General features: G+C 42.5%; 1 protein-coding gene across 1 annotated transcript; it reads right to left on the bottom strand.

Annotated features, from left to right (window-relative positions):
- Positions 1-824: 824 nt before the first annotated feature.
- Positions 825-21818, bottom strand: LOC145360141 (adaptin ear-binding coat-associated protein 2-like). The gene is made up of 8 exons (XM_080215118.1): positions 21600-21818; positions 10791-10891; positions 9803-9907; positions 6513-6594; positions 5434-5542; positions 4027-4183; positions 3388-3484; positions 825-1751 (listed from the first exon to the last, which is right to left on the bottom strand). The coding sequence occupies exons 1-8, from the start codon at positions 21689-21691 to the stop codon at positions 1703-1705; spliced, it is 792 nt and encodes a 263-aa protein (XP_080071244.1). The 5' UTR covers positions 21692-21818; the 3' UTR covers positions 825-1702.
- Positions 21819-23496: the final 1678 nt, after the last annotated feature.

Genomic DNA, 23496 nt, shown 5'->3' with positions numbered 1-23496 from the left:
AAACTGGATATCTGAGCCAGTGCGGGGGACAGACCTAGCCAGAGACAGAGTCTTTGTTCTGCAGTTGTGATGGCAGGTAACCAATAGCAAACTCCTCCCCTAGACGCTAACAAACCATAATTCAGTTCCAGCTTAAACAACATTCTTGAGATTTGGGAACAATATGTTTTAATATGCACCTCTCTTCAATATACTAGTAAACAAATGCTCGTAAGAGGCTCGTCACCAAGGTAATAGCTGAATTCCTCCTTTCAGCAGTGTGCACATTATTGTACCTCTTTTCATTAATGAAATCACAGGTGTCATCTGTTCCTCTGGAGTACTGCTTTTCTGTATGTTGGCCCGGCCAAATTAATAACACATTTGGCTTGTCATTAGACAACGGGTCCAAACTCCACTCCTGATCTCAAGCACAATTTAGGTTGACCTGCCACTGCAGTAGTGATGGGAGTGCTGCACTTTTGGAGGTGCAGCCTTCTAGAGTTGCCTGTTGCACTGGGCACAAAAGGTCCCATTGTATCATTCGATGAGGAGCATGGAGTTCTCTAGATTCCTGAGCAATGTTCCAGCCCACAACCAACAGTCCAAAAAAAGTTGTTGGTCATTAAATTCCCTGTGGGATCCATACATGTACAAATCAGCTACCGTGCTTATCAATGTTACAGAAGTTGAGTAGTAGCCGATTAGTTAGGAGGCACATTGGAACATCAGAAAAACTCAACATTTCCAAATGGACATAATTTCAATAAACATTTTTATTTGGAACACTCTTCCCAACTCTAAAGAAATTCCCTGATTTGAACCCAGAGTTAACATTAACAGCTCCCAATTTCCAATCCCACCCCCCCCCCCCATTGCAGATTGCAGGATTTCCTCCCTCCAACCAATCTGTATAAATACTGAAATAGACAAACTCTTATTTACAGAAACTAATAGTTCACAGGTCAGCCCAAAAGTTAAATGTCACTGGCCAAAGCAGACAAAATTTGTGGAAAAGAAAAAGCAGATAGTACTTAAAGGCCTAGTATTCTGCTATCATACAACACATCCATCACCAGCCACATCAGTCTGTCACTGATTACAAAACCACCACTTAGAAGGAGTATGATGCAGACCTGTTTCCTCGTGTGGCACGTGATTCTGCAGAACTTCAGTGAATCATAGTGCTTTTGTTCTTTAAGTACAAATCAGTTCTTCACAGCACCCTCCCCCACCCCACTAGCTGTTACAATGGAAGATTATCACACATGGAATGGAAATCTACTGAACACAAGTGCCTGTGTGAAACAGTGTGATGTGATGTATTTAAGGAACGCTTTAGTGAGGACCATTATTACACATTACGCTCTTGTGTAAAAAAAATTCAATAAAACATGGTAACTCCTTTTTGATTTACATTTGTGTCCCATTGACCTTTACGAAATGGAGTCCAATCACTTGTGAAGCAAAAGCACTGCTACATGGCGATGCATGTCTGGGCTCCTGCGAACACCGTGGTTACATGGATGGGACAGATGTTCTGGTAGAGACGCACTATTAATGGAAATGAAAATTCCATGGCAGCAGCCTGAGAGTCCAGAATCCTGCTGGCTCTGGCACCATGGACTCCCAGCAGCATCGCACCTCCAGGAATCCATTCAAAAAAGAAGTGTCAGTCATGGTCTCTCAGGATCACAATTTCAAAGGAGAAGGATGCCCCACGTCAAAACTGAACCCAATTGGTGCTCTGGGCCACTTGATTTGTCGCAGAGCTGGAGGACAAAAAAGTTAAGAGTTATCAGAAGGCGTTTTGTGCATGTTTTTAATTATGAAGGTAGCAATTCCTGTACTATCCCAGAAATATTTTATCTTAAGTCTGGGATAAGTTCAGACCCAGTTTTCAGAGTGAAAAGACAGAATCCAATAACCCACTCAACAACAGAATCCTGAAATGAATTGTATTCAAATTATATAAAGCATAGAACAAGACAGAACCATTTAGCCTGACAAGCTGACTTCACCCAGAGTCAATGCATTCCATCACCTTCTCTCCCTGCCACCAACAGATTCAAGTCCTTTTGTATCTACACACCGACAAAACTAATACAAAAAAAATCTCATTGTTAATTTCTCTTTAAAACAGACTTCCCCACCTTTAATATAATTGATTCAGGTTTGTTGAAAAGTAAAGATTCACCCAGTTGCCCACTGTCATTTAGAAACAAAAGCTTTTCCTAATCCTTCAATTAGATGAGGTTTGTAACTCCAATTGTTTTTCAAAAGCTTTTGTTCAGTAACTATTTAGCAGAATGTGTAAAACCTTTTGAAAAGAGCAAAAAAATGTAAATAACGAACGTAATAAAAATAGGTTTGTCTAACAGCTTTGACTCACACTAACAGTAATAGATCTATTAGCATTCTAGAATGTTTCTTTACCAGTATATTGTGACTCCCTGTAAATTACTTCATTAATTATTTATTGTAAAACTCTTGGTAACTGCTGGCTATTTCATGCACTAAGTAAATGCAACCATAGTTGTTCTGATTTGACAAACATTATAATGCACATATCATATACACCTTTCTCTCAAGTAGTATGCCAGTGTTCCTGAAAAACAACATGCTAAACAAAAATATGTCAAACAAAAATAAATTTCCCATAATAAAAAATGTAATAAGGCTGGGTTACATTCCTAACCTGTAATCTTTGGGTTAAGCTTTGACCAAGCCTGTCGGACACAGGGAATCTGGTCTGTTCACTTGCTGGTGAAGAGTGGGATACAGTCGAAAACATTGATTGGCAGCAACGTGGGTGCAGAAAAAGTGAGGATTAAGCATCAGGCCTGGAATTCTAGATTGCTACTGGGCCCAGAATCTGGGCATCTTAACCGGCTGTGATCAAGCAAAGTCCCAGGAAGGCTGGAAATCCAGCTGTGGCTGGAGTTACTGCTGGTAGAGCCCAGAGTGGCAGCAGGCACAGCTCAAGCAGGGGGGGGGACAGGAACAGAAAGAGGCCAGAAGGTGGTCCTTTTCCCATCTGGAGTGTCAGGGGATCATTCCCGTTCCATTAGCAGGGACAGTGAATTCATCTTTGTACCATCATCAGAGGCTAGGAGGATGAGTCACCACTCACCAGGAGAGGCTGAAATATTTCATTGCTCACCAAGACAGACTGAAACGGAGAGATATATAATTAACAGGAGCTGTCCATTCAGTCCCTCAAGACTTGCCAAGTGCACTAAGCTGAAAATTGAGCTTGTGGCTGGCAGCATTAAATGAAAAGATTCCCTTATTTGAAAACTGTCCAAACCAAAAAACCAAACTGTTCTAAATGGGGGAATTACTGTAATTTGCTTTTATGCATTTTATCTGCGCTGATGTAAAGTTTAAAATGGATGTGTCACAAACCTGGTTGCCGTTGCAAACTCTCCCCACAGATCAGTTGAGGCAGTATGAGAAGCCAAAGGGGGACACGATTTAGGGGCATCAAAATCTGCCAGAATTTCTGCAAAAAAATTATAATAAAAAATCATAACTAATATGAAACCAGCAGGCACAGCCCAAAATGAAATGAACCAGCTCATCAGTGAAATCTGTATTTGCAGAGGCAGTATGCACCATAGAGATCAGGATTAATATGCAAAACCAGTCATAAAATTAATCAGATAACTAATTCAGCTTTTGCAATACAACTGTCTCCATCTTCTGATTATGAATACTACAATCATTGTCTGTAATGCATTTGTGATGTTCAGCTGCTAAGACAGAACTATGCTTAACCTGGTTAATTCCTTTAAATCTACTATTCAAGCAATCTCTTTGAGGAAGTGGTCTGAATAGACAAATTCAAGCATTTCTAGCTGCTCATAGACTCAAGAGGTCAATTGCAGCTGCTCAGATTATACCCGCAAGCAAAAAGAACCCAGCGTGAAATAACCAGATCTCTCCTTTTCAGATTATTATATCCAGAGAGAAAATGAATATCAGCCAGGATACCGGTTAACAAGGCCACAGTGAAACTCTCATCTTTCAATTGGAGTTCTATACCTGCAGAAGGCGATTGCGTAGGCTGCTGCATCACACCCTGTGACCCTGGCGGTGGGAGCAGGAATGGTGTTTTAGCTCCTGGAGGTGGCGGGAGGAGGCCTATTCCAGTACCTGGTAAACGAGGTTTGGTCGATGAGTTTTCCTTCTTCCGTACATTCTGAAAATGAAAACGTGTTGGGAATGGTTTCCGTTAAGCTAAAATTACATAAACAACATAAAATATTATCAAGTTCCAATTTTCACCCTTTAACCTTGCATGCAAATTCTGGCTTAAACTGCAGTATTGTAACATTATTGCCAGATGTCTTTTCATATCTGGTCCATTCAAACAATGTCTGCTATTTGTCTAATTCTACCCTCATCGATATTGATGCATTTATTTTTCAGAAGTCTCTTTGGACAGCAATCAACAGTAGGATTGCTGGTTAATATTTCTTTTCCTTAACTCAAGGAACAGTGAAACACCCCTATTAATAGCTCCACTAACAGCAGTTAACTGAGCACAGATCAGGGATCAAATCTGGTACCCTTCTTATTGGAAGATTTTATGAGGTGTATCTGTTCCCCACCCCAATTCCCCTTGCCTCAAGTGAAAACAGTTCATACTTTAGCACATCTATACTTGCAGTTGCCAACCATACCACAGAAATATTGCCAGAATTCTACTTACTGAACACTCTTGCCCTACCATATTGCTGCAACATAATTTGTGCATTTCAGAGTTCTTACTCGTATTAGAGCCACTGTTCATGGTTGCATGAATTTTCCAATCTCTCTCCATACCCAAGTTACCAACAAAACCCAGAAACTCTCCCACTGAAGGATCTATCCACCCTATACTTACTTGTTATACAGTGGCACAGTGGTTAGCACTGTTGCCTTACAGCAGCAGGGACCTGGGTTCGATTCCGGCTTTGGGTGACTATGTGGAGTTTGCACATTCTCCATGTGTCTGTGTGGGTTTCTTCCGGTGCTCCGGTTTCCTCTCTCAGTTTAGAGATATGCAGGTTAGATTGATTGGCGGTGATAAAATACCCCATGGTGTCAGCGGGATTAACAAGGTTACAGGAATAGGGCCTGGATAGGATTGTTGTTGGTGCAGGCTCGAAGGGCCGCCTTCTGCACTGCAGGGATTCTACGATTTCTATGAAAAGCATCTCCTCAGTACTCAGATTCTCCATCTTCCCAATTTCTCGAGCTCTTCCAACTGAATGTCTCCAGTATCCAAGTTTGCTCTGAATATTCCTAAAACCGGGCGTGTCTGATATCCCATGCATTTATCATGTGTGCGTGTGTGAAGAAGCTGCTTCTTTTGTCTGATTTAAATTTACTTTTTGCTGTTTTTTTTAACCTCTGATAACACAATTGTGTCTTATTTTGATTAACAGATAATCTGTTGTGCCTCACCCCAATATTTAGCTTGATGGTCTGTCCCTCTTTGAATCCCAAGTCCAATTTGGGTCCGGAGTCTGGATTTTGAGCTTGTTTGGCGAGTTCACTCTGTTGCTTAACCCATCTACAAAACAAAAGAAAAATGCACCTGTTTATTGGGAATTGCTGAAGTTTTGTAAATCACAATTTACAATTAAAATTGGAACCACGGAATCCTACAGGAGGCCATTCGGCCCATCAAGTCTGCACAGACCACAATCCCACCCAAGCCTTATCCCCATAACCCCACTCAAGCCTTATCCCCATTACCCCATCCAGGCCTTAACCCCATGCATTTACCCTAGCTAGTCTCCCAGACACTAAGGGGCAATTTAGAACGGCCAATCCACCCAACCCGCACATCTTTGGACTGTTGGATGAAACTGGAGCACCCGAAGGAAACCCACACAGACACGGGAAGAATTAGCTCTTAAATAAAAAGAAGAAAAAGAAATCTGGATGTTTAAAGTTTATTTATTAGTATCACAAGTAGACATTAACACTGCAATGAAGTTACAGTTAAAATCCCCTAGTCGCCACACTCTGGTGCTTGTTTGGGTACATTGAGGAAGAATTTAGCATGGCTAATGCACCTAACCAGAACATTTTTCAGACTGTGGGAGAAAACCAGAGCACTTGGAGGAAACCCACGCATACACAGGGAGAACAGGCAGACTCTGCACAGACAGTGACCCAAGCCAGGGATTAAACTCGGGTCTCTGGCGCTGTGAGGCAGTAGTGCTAACCAGTGGGCCACTCAACAGTCTTCATCAGTGATTTGAGCCATATGATTCATTCCAGGGTGTTCAAGTGTTAGGTTTACAGCATTTTGTAAGATTCCAAAATTGAACTATAATAGTGTGGTAGCTTCTGCCACTAGAGCTGAAAGATGGAAATGTGATCTTTCTTTAGTGGTTAAAAATAAGTTAAAATCCTACTACAATTTACTCCACGGACTTTAGATAAGTCTTGCAATCTCTTGATCTCAACATTTGATCCGTCTGTTCAGGAGCCATCAATCAAATTTGTCAGGACTATGACGCTAAGCAACTTACTTGAAGTGATCCTGGAGACCGACATTAAAATCAAAAGCATCGCCCCGGTCAACAAATCCAATGCCAATGAATGCGCGGCGCCCTGGAAAGTGAAATAGCTTTTGTCAAACGATACAGTATTTACAATTTCACATTCTACACATCCTCCTTCCAGCCAGCAGAGAGTGAACTATATCAGTGTTTTAAAGTTTTTTTTAAAAGTTTATTTATTAGTGTCACAAGTAGGCTTACATTAACACCACAATGAAGTTACTGTGAAAATCCCCCAGTTGCCACACGCTGGCACTTGTTTATGTACACCGAGGGAGAATTTAGCATAGTCAATTCACCTAACCAGAGTGTCTGTCAGACTATGGGAGGAAATTGGAACACCCGGAGGAAACCCACGCAGAAATAGGGAGAACATTCAAGCTAGGAATCGAACCTGAGTTCCTGGCACTGTGAGGTAACAATGTTAACCACTGCGCTGCCGTGCAATGTCAAAAGTAGGCTTACATTGACACTGCAGTGAAGTACTGTGAAAATCCTCTAGTCACCACACTCCAGCATCTGTTCAAGTACACCGAGGGAGAATTTAGCATGGCCAATGCACCTATCCAATGTTAAAGTGCCACCCATAACATGTTGACTCATAAGAATCTACAGCGAGCCAACCAGCCCCTTCAGTTTTTAGTCAGATCTTAGCTGATCTGTATTTCAACTTCATTTATCATACTTTGTTCCTGGTTAATTGACCCAGAATTCACAAGCTTTTGCGACTGAGTGTTCAGATTGCCATTACCCTTTGAGTGAGAAAATATTGCTTTATTTCACCCCTTAATAGACTAGTACTAATTTAATGATTATGTTCTCTTAATCTAGATTCACTCATCAACTCTCAATTCCTTAACCATTTTAAATGTCTCGATTAGACCATCCCTCAACTGTAAGAGCTTGCTGATATAAACCTAGAGGTTGTTGCTTTTGTGAAGTCACCAGTTACACAATACAAACTGAAGTATATATGCAGATATAACGTGTAGATAACTCTGTATTTAACATTCATATTTTACATGTGCGTATAAAGGACTGTAAGTTTCACGAATTTAAACTGGCCCAACATAGTTACACACTGACTTTACCAGAAGGTCTGAAGAAAACCCACTTTACCGTAGGTTTGACCACTTTTAGCTATCAAATTGGTTGATCTCCGCCTGGGAGGAGACATAGGAAAAAGAGACCCAGTGTATGCAGGCCTATTCACTACTCACTGATAAATGGAAAAGGAGGGAAATGTGTGAAATTATTTTGTTCCCCCAACGCCACATTACTCAATGATTTGAAGTAACAATGAAAGCTCTGCTTATAATGCTTTATCATGACAACCATCAACGTACTTTAAAATTGTCTTTAACATATTATTTGTTTCCTCTCTTTTGAAGCTCATGGGCTTGTAATCTCACTCCAGGGGTGGGGTTTTCCAGCCGCACTCGCCCCAAAACTGGAAAATCCTGCCCGAGGTCAACAGACCTGTGCATAGCCCTCCCGTCCACCCATTACGATTCCCATGGGGGACGGGATGCAAAAACACCCCCTCGGATCTTGGATACACATTCTAGGCTAAGGTAGGGCCACAGTATTGTAGAAACCCCTCTTCAGTTGATGCGTTCTTTCTGTCCATTTAGGTGGCATTAAGAAACTCATGGCACTATTCAAAAAAGTGTAGTAAGTCCCAGAGTCAAATCAGATTAACCAATCTATGAGTTATTATCTTTACATACAAATAGCAATGCACATCAGCGTTTCTAATTGCATGAGAATGCAGCAATTGCAACTGTGTGTGGAGTTTGCACATTCTACTCGTGTCTCCGGGTGCTCCAGTTTCCTCCCACAGTCCAAAGATGCATGGGTCAGGTTGATTGGCCATGCTAAAAATTGCCCCTTAATGTCCTGAGATGCGTAGGTTAGAGGGATAAGCGGGTAAAATATGTAGGGATAAGGGGGTAAGGCCTAGGTGGGATTGTGGTCGGTGCAGACTTGATGGGCTGAATGGCCTCTTTCTGCATTGTAGGGTTCTATGATTCTATGAAATGGGTTTTGTTGGAGTCAAACTGGAAAAGCCAGTGGTCCCTTTAATCTTAAAGCTAAAGTAAAGTTTATCTATTAGTCACAATTACGCTTACATTCACACTGCAGTTAAGGCACTGTGAAAATCTCCTAGTCGTCACACTCCGGTGCCTGTTCGGGTACACTGAGGGAGAATTTAGCATGGCCAATGCACCTAACAGTCATAGCTTTGGACTATGAGAGGAAACCTGAGCACCCAGAGGAAATCCACGCAGACACAGGGAGGACATTTAAACTCCACACAGTGACCCAAGCCAGGAATCGAACCCAGATCCCTGGCACTGTGAGGCAGCGACGTCACCATGCCGCCAATCTAAAGGTCTGTATAGCCATATGGTAAGTTAAAGCGACTGTGCAGTTCATAGAATCATAAAAACCCTACAGTGCAAAAAGTGGCCATCTGGCCCATCGAGTCTGCACCGACCACAATCCCACCCAAGCCTTATCCCCATATCCCTATATATTTACCCGCTAATCCCTCTAATCTACACATCTCAGGACACTTAGGGGCAATTTTAGAATGGCCAATCAACATAACCTGCACATCGTTGGACTGTGGAAGAAAACCGGAGCACCCGGAGGAAACCCATGAAGACAAGAGGAGAATGTGCAAACTCCACACAGACAGTGACCCAAGCTGGGAATCGAATCCAGGCCCCTGGAGCTGTGAAGCAGCAGTGCTAATCACTGTGCTACGGTGCTACCCAGCTTAGTCAACAAATGAACTGCACAAAATGGAGGGTTTTTGAATGCCCTAAAAAGTAACAATATTATTTTAAAGGTGATATAAATATATGATGTTTTTGAAATTAGAGGGAACACTGGGGCACATCAGGAAAGAAAACAATTCATTTTGTGAACCATTCAGCGATGCTCAGGCAGTCAATAAGGCACATTATAAATATAACGTTATTCTTTATGCTTGGCCTCTTTAGCCCTTACGTGATTTCCTACATGTAATCACACTTTAGACAGTCTTATAATGGAAGATAGAAGTATAAATTAATTGACATGCTGCTAAAGATGCCGTGAATCACCTACAGCCACATAATCAACAAAAACATTCACAGGTTATCCTGAATGTCAAAATCATGCAAAAATCCATGTATTTCAATACATTAGTGAAATGACAAAGAGTTTCAGACACCAGCCCTGAAAACCACCCCCCTCCCAGATAAAATTACCATTTCCATCTTCGATGCGAATTACAAAGTATCTACTTGAGTCAATAACACTTTCCACTGCAATCCCAGGAAACTGGTCCACTGGGGACTGTGCAAACAACTCTCCTGAGGACAAAACAAGCCAACAAAACATGGTTAAAATAAAAGCAAAATACTACATGCTGAGAATCTGAAATGAAAGCAGAAAGTGCTGGAAAATGCAGCAGGTCTGGCAGCATCTGTCAAGAGAGAACAGAGCGAAGATTTTGAGTGCTTATGACTTTTTTAGAGCTGAAGAGAGGTAGAGACGTGATGGATTTTATTCTGTTGAAGAAAGTATAACAGTATAAAATGCATCACAATTATTCTTCTCTTCAACTCTGATAACAGACATATGGACATGGGAAGTTAACTCTGTTTCTCGCTCCACAGATACTGTCAGACTTGCTGAGTTTCTCCAACATTTTCTGTTTTTAATACAGGGGTTAAACACCATTTCACGTAGCATTAGAGCAGCAACTGTGTCAGCCACAAGCCAACTTTCCACGGTGGTTAGTGTGGCCTCAAGAGCTCACCACAGAGCATGCTTGCTAAACACACCCATCCGGAAACAAATACTTTCCCCATACCCTGTTAGAGCAGGCATCTTTAATCATTGCATTATAAAAAATATTTTGATGTCAGGAACTTTGGCACTATCATTTCATTTGATGGTATTATGGGACAAGCATTACAATAGGAAGCACGTTTTCCTTTACAGCATGCTAAAATCACAGTCGCAATCAGCGATCTCTGCTGCCTATTCAGAAAATTTAATGTGGATGGGGGTGTTCACACCTTTGAGTGTCATGTGAACAGGGGGCTTCATTTGGCCTGAACAGTATGTATACCTTTTTTTAGGGTGGTGGGAGAAAACTTTCTGCACAGGATTCAAAATTATAACTGGGCTCTCTGAGTTGAACACTGTTCACCTCGCAAGCAATTTGAATGGCTGGGTTGAAGCAAATACCTGAAATCCGATCCTCCAACTTAATGTAGGCAATATTTCCTTTTGCTGTTATCCGTAGTCTCCCAGTCCAGTCAGGTTGGTCCAACTTCCAATCTGCAGCTCTGAGCAGGAAAAAGGGACAGTCTTATAACAGAGTTACTTAGAAACAAAACATGCTGTGCTCATCAGTGCTACTGCGCACTCCAACATTGATTTTCATACATCGAATGGCAAATATCACTGACTCTAGTCATAGTCAGTGGTCGAGGCATTCACATTAGTCAGCCCTTCACGTTTCTGACACACAAGGACACTCGTAGGTTTACATCTGAAATATTTTGCAACTTATATTGTTCTTCTTAGGCATGTTTGTGTAACAAGCAATCATCTGAGGCCAGTAGCTACACCATTACTCAGGGTCAATCTAGGCTGCTGGAGTTTATTCTTTAGTTAGTAATAAAAGCACATCATTCTCCCATCATGTGATGTGATAGTTTCCAAAACAGGCAGATTGACCCAGATATAATTCTGTGCATGGACTTATAGATAGGCCTATATCTGAACACGTCAGCACCCCATTATGCAGTCCATGATCTTAATGAGCACTGATGTTCATTTAAGGGTGGCACAATAGCACGGTGGTTAGCACTGCTGCTTCGCAGCTCCAGGGGCCTGGGTTCGATTCCCAGCTTGGGTCACTGTCTGTGTGGAGTTTGCACATTTTCCTCGTGTCAACATGGGTTTCCTCCGGGTGCTCCAGTTTCCTCCCACAGTCCAAAGATGTGCGGGGTAGGTTGATTGGCTATGCTAAAATTGCCCATTAGTGTCCTGAGATGCGTCAGTTAGAGGGATTAGTGGGTAAATACGTAGGGATATAGGGTTAGGGCCTGGGTGGGATTGTGATCAGTGCAGACTCGATGGGCTGAATGGCCCCTTCCTACACTGCAGGATTTCTATGATTCTATGATGATTACTGTAGGAGATCAATTCACATTATAATATTTCTTCCGCCCCAAAACTAGTTTAATAGTAACTTCATGTACTTGATTTGATCACCCAGAGCAAAGCACTGGAAAACATTGAACTTCCAGTGTGAACATCCTCTCTGACTGCATGCTCCTGATCTAGAGACATTGTCAGGGCCAGGGCACAGGACGCACAGTCTCTAGAGATCTCAGACAAGCAGCCATTATTCATGTACAACTCTAAATAACGCTACCAGTTTATTCCAACAACAGAGGCCGACACAGCCGAGTTTCACTCAGTCCTTCTCCAATGTCCACATGGATGCATTTTCCAGGAACCTTCATTAGTTAGTGATTAGAAATCCTAGCTAGTTTATTGTCTTCCTTAAGCTAGGGACGTCAAATGGCTGTCTTGGTCCTGATCAGATCACTAAGCAATGACCAGGGATCAAACCTGGGAGCTTGTGACTCTGACTCAATTTCTTATGAAATGTGCATAATAGAGTTTGAAAAATCCCCTGGTTGCTTCTCTAAACAATGTAGTTTGGGTACTTTGAGACCGATGTGTTTGTGTGTTTCAGTTATTGAAGACAAAGACAGAAACATAAGAAGATTTGGCAGTATGCCTGGATGATTAATTTTCAGGAGCTTGCACGGTTAAATAATTCGATTGTTCTATGGCACTGCTATCTATGCTTAGTTTTGTATTCTACACACAAAATTGAGTACAAAGACATTGAAAAAGCAAGATACAATCCTCTCCAGGGGCAAATAGGACATAATGAAACACGACCCAAGCACAACGGCTTTCAGTTTCTCTTCCTCCTTTTGCCACCGAGAACTTGTGATTCTTGAGTAAAAAGGACCTAGTCCAAAGGTCTGAACAAAATCTGACAGTGCTGTACCGTTGAAGATAGTGTTATTTAGATGACTACACTTCAAAAGAACTTAATTGGCTGTAAAGTGCTTCAGGATGTCCTGAGGGAATTTTTTTTTTAAATTTTAGAATTTGCAGTTATTAAAAATGTATGTTTCACACATGAGTAATACAAGAGATATCCCCAACATCTGTAGACAAAAACTCTGCCCACAGCTCATGCGGATGCTGACTTAGGACTCAACATTTCAGTGCTTTGAACCAATCTTTTCTTTTAATTAAAATGTCCCATCTCTTCTAAAGACATATTTAAATGACTTGGAAGAAAATGTAACTGGTTTGAATAAGTTTGCGGATGACTTAAAGGTTGGTGGATTTGCGAATAGTGATGAGGACTATCAGAGGATACAGATCGATTGGAGGCTTGGGCGGAGAAATGGTAGGTGGAGTTTAATCCGGACAAATGAGGTAATGTATTTTGGAAGGTCTAATAAAGATACAATATATACAGTAAATGCCAGAATCCTTAACAGTATTCATAGGCAGAGGGATCTGAGTGTAGACGTACACAAGTCACAAAGTGGCAATGCAGGTGGAGAAGGTAGTCAAGAAGGCATATGGCATGTTTGCCTTCATCAGCTAGGGCACTGAGTTTAAAAACTGGCAAGTCACGTTGCAGCTTTATAGAATCTTAGTTAGGCCGCTATTGGGATACAGTGTTCAGTTCTGGTCACCACACTACCAGAAAGATGTGGAGGCTTTGGAGAGAGTACGGAAGAGATTTACCAGGATGCCATTGTTTAAGAAGGGGAACAGAGACTTTGCCGGGAATTATAGACCGGTGAGTCTTACTTCTGTTGTGGGCAAGGTTTTAGAAAAAATTATTAGGGATAGGATTTATAGTTATTTGGAGTGTAATGAATTGATTAGAAATAGTCAGCATGGTTTTGTAGCAGGTAGGTCGTGCCTTACTAACCTTATTGAGTTTTTTGAGAAGGTGACCAAAGAGGTGGATGGGGGCAAGGCAGTTGACGTGGTATACATGGATTTTAGTAAGGCGTTCGATAAGGTTCACCATGGTAGGCTTCTGCAGAAAATGCAGATGTATGGGATTGTGGGTAATCTAGGAAGTTGGATCAGGAATTGGCTATCAGATAGGAGACAGAGGGTGGTGGTGGATGGTAAATATTCATCATGGAGTACAGTTACGAGTGGTGTGCCTCAGGGATCTGTTTTGGGGCCACTGTTGTTTGTAATTTTTATTAATGATCTGGATGAGGGTATAGTTGGGTGGATTAGTAAATTTGCTGATGACACCAAAATTGGAGGAGTGGTAGATTGTGAGGAAGGGTGTCATAGTCTGCAGGGAGACTTAGATAGGTTGCAGAGCTGGGCCGAGAGGTGGCGGATGGAATTTAATGCGGAGAAGTGTGAGGTAATTCACTTTGGTAGGAGCAACAGATGTGTCGAGTATAGGGCTAACGGGAGGACTTTGAATAGTGTGGATGAACAGAGGGATCTAGGTGTGTGTGTACATAGATCCCTGAAAGTTGGGAATCAAGTAGATAAGGTTGTTAAGAAGGCGTACGGTGTCTTGGCGTTTATTGGTAGGGGGATTGAATTTAGGAGTCGCAGTGTAATGTTGCAACTGTACACTACTCTAGTGCGGCCGCACTTGGAGTACTGTGTGCAGTTCTGGTCCCCGCATTACAAGAAGGATGTGGAGGCGTTGGAGAGGGTGCAGAGGAGGTTTACTAGGATGTTGCCTGGTATGGTGGGGAGGTCCTATGAGGAGAGACTGAGGGATTTAGGGTTGTTTTCGTTGGAAAGAAGGCGGCTAAGAGGGGATCTTATTGAAACATATAAGATGATTAGAGGTTTAGATAGGGTGGATAGTGATAGCCTTTTTCCTCGGATGGAGAAAGCTAGCACGAGGGGGCATGGCTTTAAATTAAGGGGGGGTAGCTACAGGACGGATGTCAGGGGTAGGTTCTTTACCCAGCGGGTGGTGAGGGATTGGAATGCCCTGCCTGCTGCAGTTGTAAATGCGTCTAGTTTGGGGGCGTTTAAGAGATCTCTGGATAGGTTTATGGACGAAAAGGGATTGGTATAGGCTAGTGGGTCATTGTTTTTGTAACTGGTCGGCGCAACATCGTGGGCCGAAGGGCCTGTTCTGCGCTGTAATGTTCTATGTTCTATGTTCTATGCTGCCTCGCATGGAGGGCACTAGCTATGAGGAGAAGTTAAAGAAACTTGGTTTGTTCTCATTGGAACAACGGAGGTTCAGGGGCAACCTGATAGAAGTCTACAAGATTATGAGGGACATGGACAGAGTGGATAGACAGAAGCTTTTTCTCAGGGTGGAAGAGTTAACTACTAAGGGGCATAGGTTTAAGGTGCGAGGGGCAAGGTTTAAAAGAAATGTACGGGGTAAGTTTTTTTTTTACATAGAAGGTGGTGGGTGCCTGGAACTCGCTACTGGGGAAGATATTGGAAGCAGATATGATATGAGTTTTGAGGGGTGTCTGAACAAATACATGAATAGGATGGGAATAGAGGGATATGGTCCCTGGAAAGATAGGGGGTTTTAGTTCAGTCGGGCAGCATGGTCAGTGTAGGCTTGGAGGGCCAAAGAGCCTGTTCCTGTGCTGTAATTTTCTTTATTCTTTGGCAGTGATCCTTTCAAGATGCCCTCCAGGAGATTGCTCAAGTGTTCACTCTTCATGTATGAACCTGAACCAGATATTTGACAGTAACGAAGCAGATCAACGATTCTTGTGACCACAGAAAGGAGGAATGGGTGGATTAGAATGAGGAACAGGGAGTCTAGCTGATTTCTCCTTTCCCATACTAAATGCAACACACCGAACCTTCAATGTCCTCCTACTCCTATATGTTTCAGGGGACAACCTCCAACAGGCATCTCAAACCCACAGAGGTACACAAGATCCTCCAAATCTGGCAGCAGAAGAGGCAGTCCAACCGCTGTGTCATCTCCAAAGTATCTGAATCGCTGATCATTCAAAACCAGCTCTGCTGGACCGGACATGGCATTTGTATGACTCCTGAAGCAACTGCTCCATTTGGAACTCAGTTGCTGCAGGAGACTTCAAGGAACAGAATTTCAACAGAAATGCTTCAAGGATTTTCTCAAAGCATTTCTGTAAAGTCAAACGCCAACTCTTGGGAGTCCTTGGCTTGTGATGAACCAAAAGCTTAGTTCAAGAAGACACCAAACACAGACTATGTCGGGGACTTGGAGGAAACACACAAACTCCCAACAACCAATCCGCATGACCATCCAAGCACCATCTGCCCAACATGTGGCAGCCTGCAGATCATGCTTTGGACTTATCAGACATTTCAGAGCTCATGGAACTGGAGTGGAAGCAAGTCACCTTCAATCCTGAGGGAATACTTAAAAGGAAGAGGAGAAACTGGAATTTCTGTGGTCTATATGGCTCATTTCTATCCTAGAAAATGAGTGAAGCAAATGAACCAGTGGAGAAATAGTCAAGAAATGTCAAAAATAAAAACTCAGCTACTCCTGACTTTTCAGATATGTTCTAATTGAATTGCAGAACAGGTTTTAGTCTGAATGGGCAATTCCTGTCCAATATCCTAAAGTTTAAAGTTTATTTATTAGTCACAAGTAAGGCTTACATTAACACTACAGTGAAGTTACTCTGAAATCCCCCTAGTCGCCATATTCTGGCACCTGTTCAGGTCAATGCACCTAACTAGCACATCTTTCAGACTGTGGGAGGAAACCAGAGCACCCATGTCAAGCAGACATGGGGAGACTACAAACTCCACACAGACAGTGACCCAAGACAGGAAGTGAACCCAGAACCTTGGCGCTGAGGCTGCACCGCTAACTACTGTGCTGCCCTAGAATAGACTAAGGAGTTTAGTCGGTACAACACAATTATTGGTATTAACTATGCCAAATTATATATAAGTAACGTTTTTAAATTGATTTTTTCATTTAGTTTTATCTTTCTCTGTTCCGGACTTGAAAAAAAATTGCTTGTGCATTTTACTACTTGTTTGATGTTTCCTTCCTGTATTTGTTCCAATTCTTCCTCCAAATCAGAATTCTCTGATCACGTGAAACATAGTTGGCACACACCTCCAGCACGGTTTAGACTGATTTCACCTTTCTTGGTAAAGCCACGTCAGCAAATAATCCCGTCATTTATTTGGTGTTCTAGAATCGTGTTGGATTCAGCAAATAAATTTGCAAAGTCAACATCCTTTAGGAAAACAAAGTGTCTAATAGCATGAACTCTACACCACCCAGTAAACAGACACTGCAAGTATGATACTGAACCACACTGACGAGGGTCAGCACCCTGGCTGTAGCATTGCAACTAACCCCAACATCTTTAAATTCGAGTGGAGTTTGAGAGACAAATAAAAGCATCCAAGGCTCTTGCTCCCTATTGTTATTCAGTGATCTCTGCACACGCAAGGGCATTAGGCAGACACAACAATTTGCATTGATGTAATTCTTTAAAATAGAAAATCATTCCAAAGCATTTCACAAAGATGCAATTAGTCACAAATGGACGCAGAACCAAAGGAGATATGCTGAGACATGGCACAAAGATAAAGGCAAGAGTGACAACAGAGGAAATTTTACTAAAGTACAAGCAGACTTTTTTTTAAATAGAGGTTGGAAGCTAAGCTCAATGTTGAATAAGTTGCCAAAGCTGATTCAATTCAACACAGTGACCAGCAAAAGGACTAGAATCAGTGGCAAGGGTTAAAAAATAGTTTTGACCTTTCCAACACTTAAAATCAAACGGCTGTGCAGGTCATTTAAACTGGACATGAAACTGATAGCACAAGAGGGGCAGTGAAGACCTAGAGGGCAGTGGTGAAGAGGAAGAACCAGGTGTCTATCGTCAGTGTACAAGGAGAAACTGATCCTACATCTGATAAGCTGTTGCTGGATAGGCTCTGGCTACCATACAATAGGAAGAAGTGGAACCAGGTTAACATAGTAATACTGAGCTGGGCAACAGATGAAAGGCAGTGAGGTAGGATGTTAGAGACCGTGTCCACCTCCAGAGTCAAACTGCCTGCAGCCGGGTGTTAGAGTCAGTCAGTGATTTCTGGCCCAGAAGATAACAGGTGGGTGGGGGGTGGTTGTTAAAACACATCTCGGTATTGGGGCCAAGACGCACCACATCGCAGAGACACCACTGAATCAACAAAGGAGTAGTTAGATAGCAGGGATCGATGCAGCAATTGCTTCAGTTTACTAACAACACATGCCAGCAGCAACAACAATGGCACTGAGTCTGGCTATCTCTTGTGTTCCCAGAAACATATGCTCTGTGGTTTCACACAGAGGGATCAGCAGCATGATGTTAACCAGCTGGTATGGCAAACCACCTGTGGATTTTGCTGACAACTGTCACTTACGATTTGTGTAAAATTACTAAGAACCTGCACATCATAATTATTTGATTTTTCCAAGTAAATATTTGTGTACAAACCAGTTGCTTTACAAATTTATGATACCTTTTGCCCACTTATCTTTCTCATCCAGCTTCCCTAGCTGGGAGGATCAGTGGCCCATGCACAACTGAAGACATATTGATGCCAGCATTGGAGCTGGGGAAGCAGAAGCATAGAGTGAGGGATTAATAAATGAGATGCTTGGAGTCTCATCATTAAAACATACGAAAGAGAAGGAACTTTCAGTTTGTAGTTGCCAAGGTTCTACTACAGAAACTATTTCTTATGTTCTTACTACTCCCTCAGCACATTCTCAAACAGAAATATAGGAACGAAGGCAGTAACTGACATTAATTTCAGCATGGCAATTCTGTTTACCTATAACTTAAACATGGATGGATAGTGCACCTTGCCTGCTCAGTTGATTCTCATCAAGCATTTCACACACATGCAATTAAATAGTGTGCAATTCAGTAAATATTTTCAATTACACAAAGCTTACAAATATAACTCGCAGAGTCTAACTGGGATTTCCAAAGCCCAAAACTCTCTCAATGAATTCCTGAAGTGTAATCAATTCCAGACTCTGTGTTTTATTGGAACCCATGCTGTTAAATTACTCCATGACAGGCCTGCTGTGAAAAACATAGTATGTTGCTTGGAAGTCAGTGGCTTTGTTGTGCTATTGTGGAACAATTCTACAGAGAGAATCCTTATTTCATTGGAAACTTTATCTACTGAGGCTTGGAGGATCCGGTTCCTCAGTAGCAGCTCATTTGGCAAAACAAGGTCAAACACTGCATTTGCATGAAAATAGGACTCTCTTTCTCTGCAGGCTTTCTCAACCTTGACTATTACAAGACACTGCTGGCTACCCTCCCATTTTATACCTTCCATAAATTGAAACTCAGAATTCAACTACCTGCATCCTAACTCATACCAAGTCCTGTTACCCATTGCCCCTTTGCGCACTGATCTATAATGGAGCATAGTAAAGCAACATTTTGATTAAAAAAAATGTCATTCTTGCTTTTAAATCCCTCCAGGGTTTGGCCACACCTTTTCCTGTAATGTTTTCCAAACCACTGGGTTATCTGCACAGTTCTAATACTGGCTTCTTGCACATCCCCAATTTTAATCACTCCACCAATTGCAGCTATACCTTCTGTCGCCAAACTGTACTGCCCTCCTTAAACCTCCACTGCCTTCTTTAACGTGTTCCTGAAAACCTATCTCTTTGATCAAGTTCTTGCTTATCCACCCTAATATCCCTGATGCCATTTTTAATTTGGCAATACTGCTGTGAAGCATCTTGGGGCACTTTTACTGTGTTATACAAATAAAAGTTGTAGTTGTTAATACATACAGCCTGAATCCAAATTCCAGTTCTTGCACTTCTGCTAGTTGATTCCTGTTACACACCCTTTATTACGAATGATTATTGAATGCTTTCTGAACCCGGAACCAGTGGGACCTTGCACAAAGTTCAAAATCCAGATTCTGCAGCAGCATCATCCTGTCTGACAACGTGAAACATTTCCTCTAAACACTGTTCTCAATAACAAGATCAAGGTCAATTTCTGGGTTCACCAACTTTTTTTTAAACAAGGAAAAGTACATTCTGTTATCACTCTTTAGGGCACAGTAAATTCTGCATTGGCCTACTAACCTAGTAGCAGCTACCTCCATTTACTGTTGCTTTTATGCTGCCATCTGAGCTTTCCCTAAACCAATCAGTCGCATCTCCCTTTACAGCTCTTCTAACCAACTTGTACCACACCTGTTTATAGTGCCCTGGTGAGCTTTTCCTCCTTTTAAATAATACACAATTTTAGAAACAGCCAGTCAGTCATTTATAGCACAGATGGAATTCACACTGTTCATTGATTTTACTGGAAAATGTCATGGTTAAACAGCCAATTATTAATGACAGTATCTGGAGGTTGTTTCTTGCCAGAAACTTGACAGTTTGGAGTATATCTGGTTGTGTGTACTTCCATTCATTTAACTTTACTTTTGAACGATTACAATATAAACGGTTGAGATGTGATCATTCTCATCGCGTCTATTAACACATGTTAAATAGGGTAGCATTTTTAGATGCAATTGGGAAAATGCAGGCAGTTTTAACAAGCAGGCTGGCCATAAATGCAAGAACTCATCAACACATATATTCTTCTGCCACTTTCTCAATACTGTCTGCACATTGTTAAGTTACCTTACTCACAATTGCATTAAGTCAGCTTTGGCCTTCAATGTGGCATTTGTCACTCCTGCAGCAATAATTCAACACAAATAGTTCAGGCAACAACACCACTTTTAACAGAGTTTCAAACTTGAACCTTGAACACAGGGCACATAACTAGAGCTCTAAATTGAAACAGCTAGCAGATCAGATCATTACAAATACAACAGAGTTACCCAAATTACCTGGGACTGGATATTATATTTTGCTTTATTCACAGCATCCTTACTCTTTGGCTGCTTATGATTTGGAGTTTGCTATTTTTAGTGATCAACAAATAGATTTCCAACTTGTCAGAATCTTAGTAGCATTCCTTTGGCAATGACCTGAACAACACCTTTAATAGCCATATCTTATTTAGCAACGGTTATGTTCCTGTAATCTGTATGACATAAAAGGCCATTCGGCCCAGAGTTTGCTCTGCCATTCAATCATAGCTGATATGATTCTCCCGCCTTCTCTCCGTAACTCTTGATCCTCTTATTGATCCAGGACCTATCTGTGTCTTAAAGACACTCAATGACCTGTCCTCCACAGCCTTCTGTGGCAGTTAGTTCCACAGATTCACCACCCTCTGACTGAAGAAATTGTTCCTCAGTTTTAAAGGAGCATCACTTCACTCTTGAGATTGTGCCCTCGAGTTCTAGTCTCTCCCACTGTAGATATATTCTCGTAAGGGAGGCACTAACAGCTTTCGACAATAATAGGCAGAGCAGAGGCGAAATGAAAATGAAGCAAATCCTGAATTACATCGCACTATCTCTTAGGACATTCTGCCTGATGCATCCAAAGATCTGCATATCGAGAATCAACCCTCAATGAACCACACGAAGATTCCTGACAGAAACTCGCGACTCTGTGTACATCATCGTCGTGCTGAGGAACAGCCTGACCACGTTTTCAGCTATCAGGTGTGTAATTACAGACATCTATGTTCAAAATGATCATTTTCTCCAGTGTTAATGTTCCAGATTCCAGGGCAGATCAGTCCCTCTGCCCCAAGGCTTGGACACATCTACTCCCATGAGGATCATGCCACTGTCCTCGGTAACTTTATCCCGTTTCCCCTCTCTCTTGATGATCTATCCATTCCCTTATTTCCCTATCTGGGAGTTATCCGTTTATCTGTCGCCTCCCTCAGTCAAACTCTTTACTCGAACACTTCCTTCATTAGAAACGGGAACTTCCACTGTCACTTCGACCGTGGTTCACCATCAATGCGATCTGTCACTCCGTTTCTGCCGAAGGCCCCGCGAACCCCACCCTACCCGTACCTGTAGCCCCGGTTCGTTGCCCTCGGTGGGATTCTGTAAACGTGAACCTCCGGTTTCACACACAGCACCGACTCATAATCACTTTCCGCCATCTTACTGCCCGCCGCACCGCCGACTACAGGAGGACCCAATGCAGACGCACCCAACAATCGCAGGGCATTACGGGATATTGGAGGAGGCGCCGTCAGCCGCCGGCATCCACTGCATCACGGGATGCTGGAGGAGGCGCCTCCAGGCATCGGCGCCCGCTGCATCATGGGATGCTGGAGGAGGCACCCCCGCTGCATCACGGGTTGCTGGAAGAGGCGCCACCAGCCACACAGGCGCTCCCCGCTGCATCACCGGACACTGGAGGAGGCGCCGCCCCACCCCACGCTGCAGCACGGGACGCTGGAGGAGGCGCCGCCAGCCACAGACACCTGTTGCATCACGGAGCGTTGGAGGACGCCTGGCCGTCATTGACTCCCACGGCATCACGGGATACTGGTAGAGACTCCCGCGGCTCCGAGGTGTAATTTCAGCATTTGTCCAGGCGAAAGCCTACTAACCAGGTTTCAATGGAAAAGGTGTATGGATTTACCAAGAACTCCAGAAAATGTATAAAAGTAGTAATATTGATCACTAGCTAAGGTTATAAAATACTTTTTCATTTCAGAGCTATATCAGAAGATTAACTCTCAATATACAACACGGATAAATTTTTAATTCAATCATCGGATTCCAGACCCACAGAACTTTGCCAAATTTAATCATAGGGAAGTGGATTTGAAGTGGTTAGGGTGTTAGCGTGGATAGAGGATTTGTTGTCTAATAAGAAGCAGAGAGTTGGAAGTGCTATTCTGGTTGGCAGTTGGTGACTAGTGGAGTGCTGCAGGGATCGGTGCTGGGGCCTCAACTGTTTACAATTTACATAGACGATTGGGAGGAGGGGGCTGAGTGTACAGTAACAAAATTTGCTAATAACACGAAGATGAGTGGAAAAGCAAATTGTGAGGAAGGCACGGAAAGTCTGCAGAGAGATCTGGATAGGCTGAGTGAGCGGGCGAGGACGTGGCTGATGGAGTATAATGTTAGCACATGTGAGGTTACCCACTTTGGTAGAAATAATAGTAGGAGGGATTATTATTTAAAGGGCGAAAAGCTGCAGCATGCTAAGGTGCAGAGACACCTAGGGGTCCTTGTGCACGAATCGCAAAAACCCAGTCTGCAGGTGATCAAGAAGGCGAATGGAATGTTGGCCTTTATAGCGAGGGGGATAGAATAGAAAAGCAAGGAGGTCTTGCTGCAACTGTTGACAAGAGGGATCTGGTGACTGGTTCCCACTGCGGGTGCACAACCCTTAAAGAGGGTCAAGCCAGAGGGCTTTCCCTGTGTCTATGGGGGGGGGTCAGGGGCCAATCTTGTGCCTATGGCTGTGGGGGAAATCCTTTTTTATTTTAAGATTAATGATAAAATTCCACCCCGTATTGCAGCTTTGTACCATACCAACCAGGTAAATGCTAGTATACTTAATTCATTGTGCATAATCCCACACAGAAGTTCATCCTGAATTCCTTTTATCTCTTGTCCTTAAACACTTCTTTGTTGAAATGTCACCTCTATCCTAATAATTCTGTGGCTTGGTGTCTATTTTTGTTTGAAAGTTGCTATGAAGTGTCTTGGGACTTCAAAGGTACTACATTAATGAGAACTGGGGAATAGATTTAACTCAAAGGATTGGGGAATATTGAACCCAGGAGAGGTGCAGAGGGGAGACAGTTTGGAAAAATCAGAAAGCTTCAGAAAAGCAGGTGTATGGAACTGACTAAAGATACAATTGCAGATCTCATCTAATTGCTACAGCCAATCACATAACTACGCTCAGTGGTAGTGGTCAGACTTTTGCTCTTTTCTCCAC

This window comes from Carcharhinus amblyrhynchos, chromosome 30 (genome assembly GCF_965287045.1).
Source record: "Carcharhinus amblyrhynchos chromosome 30, sCarAmb.v2.hapA, whole genome shotgun sequence".
In the NCBI taxonomy this organism is placed as follows: Eukaryota; Metazoa; Chordata; class Chondrichthyes; order Carcharhiniformes; family Carcharhinidae; genus Carcharhinus; species Carcharhinus amblyrhynchos.
Note: the sequence above shows the minus strand (reverse complement) of the source record. Positions and strands in the feature narration are given on the sequence as shown.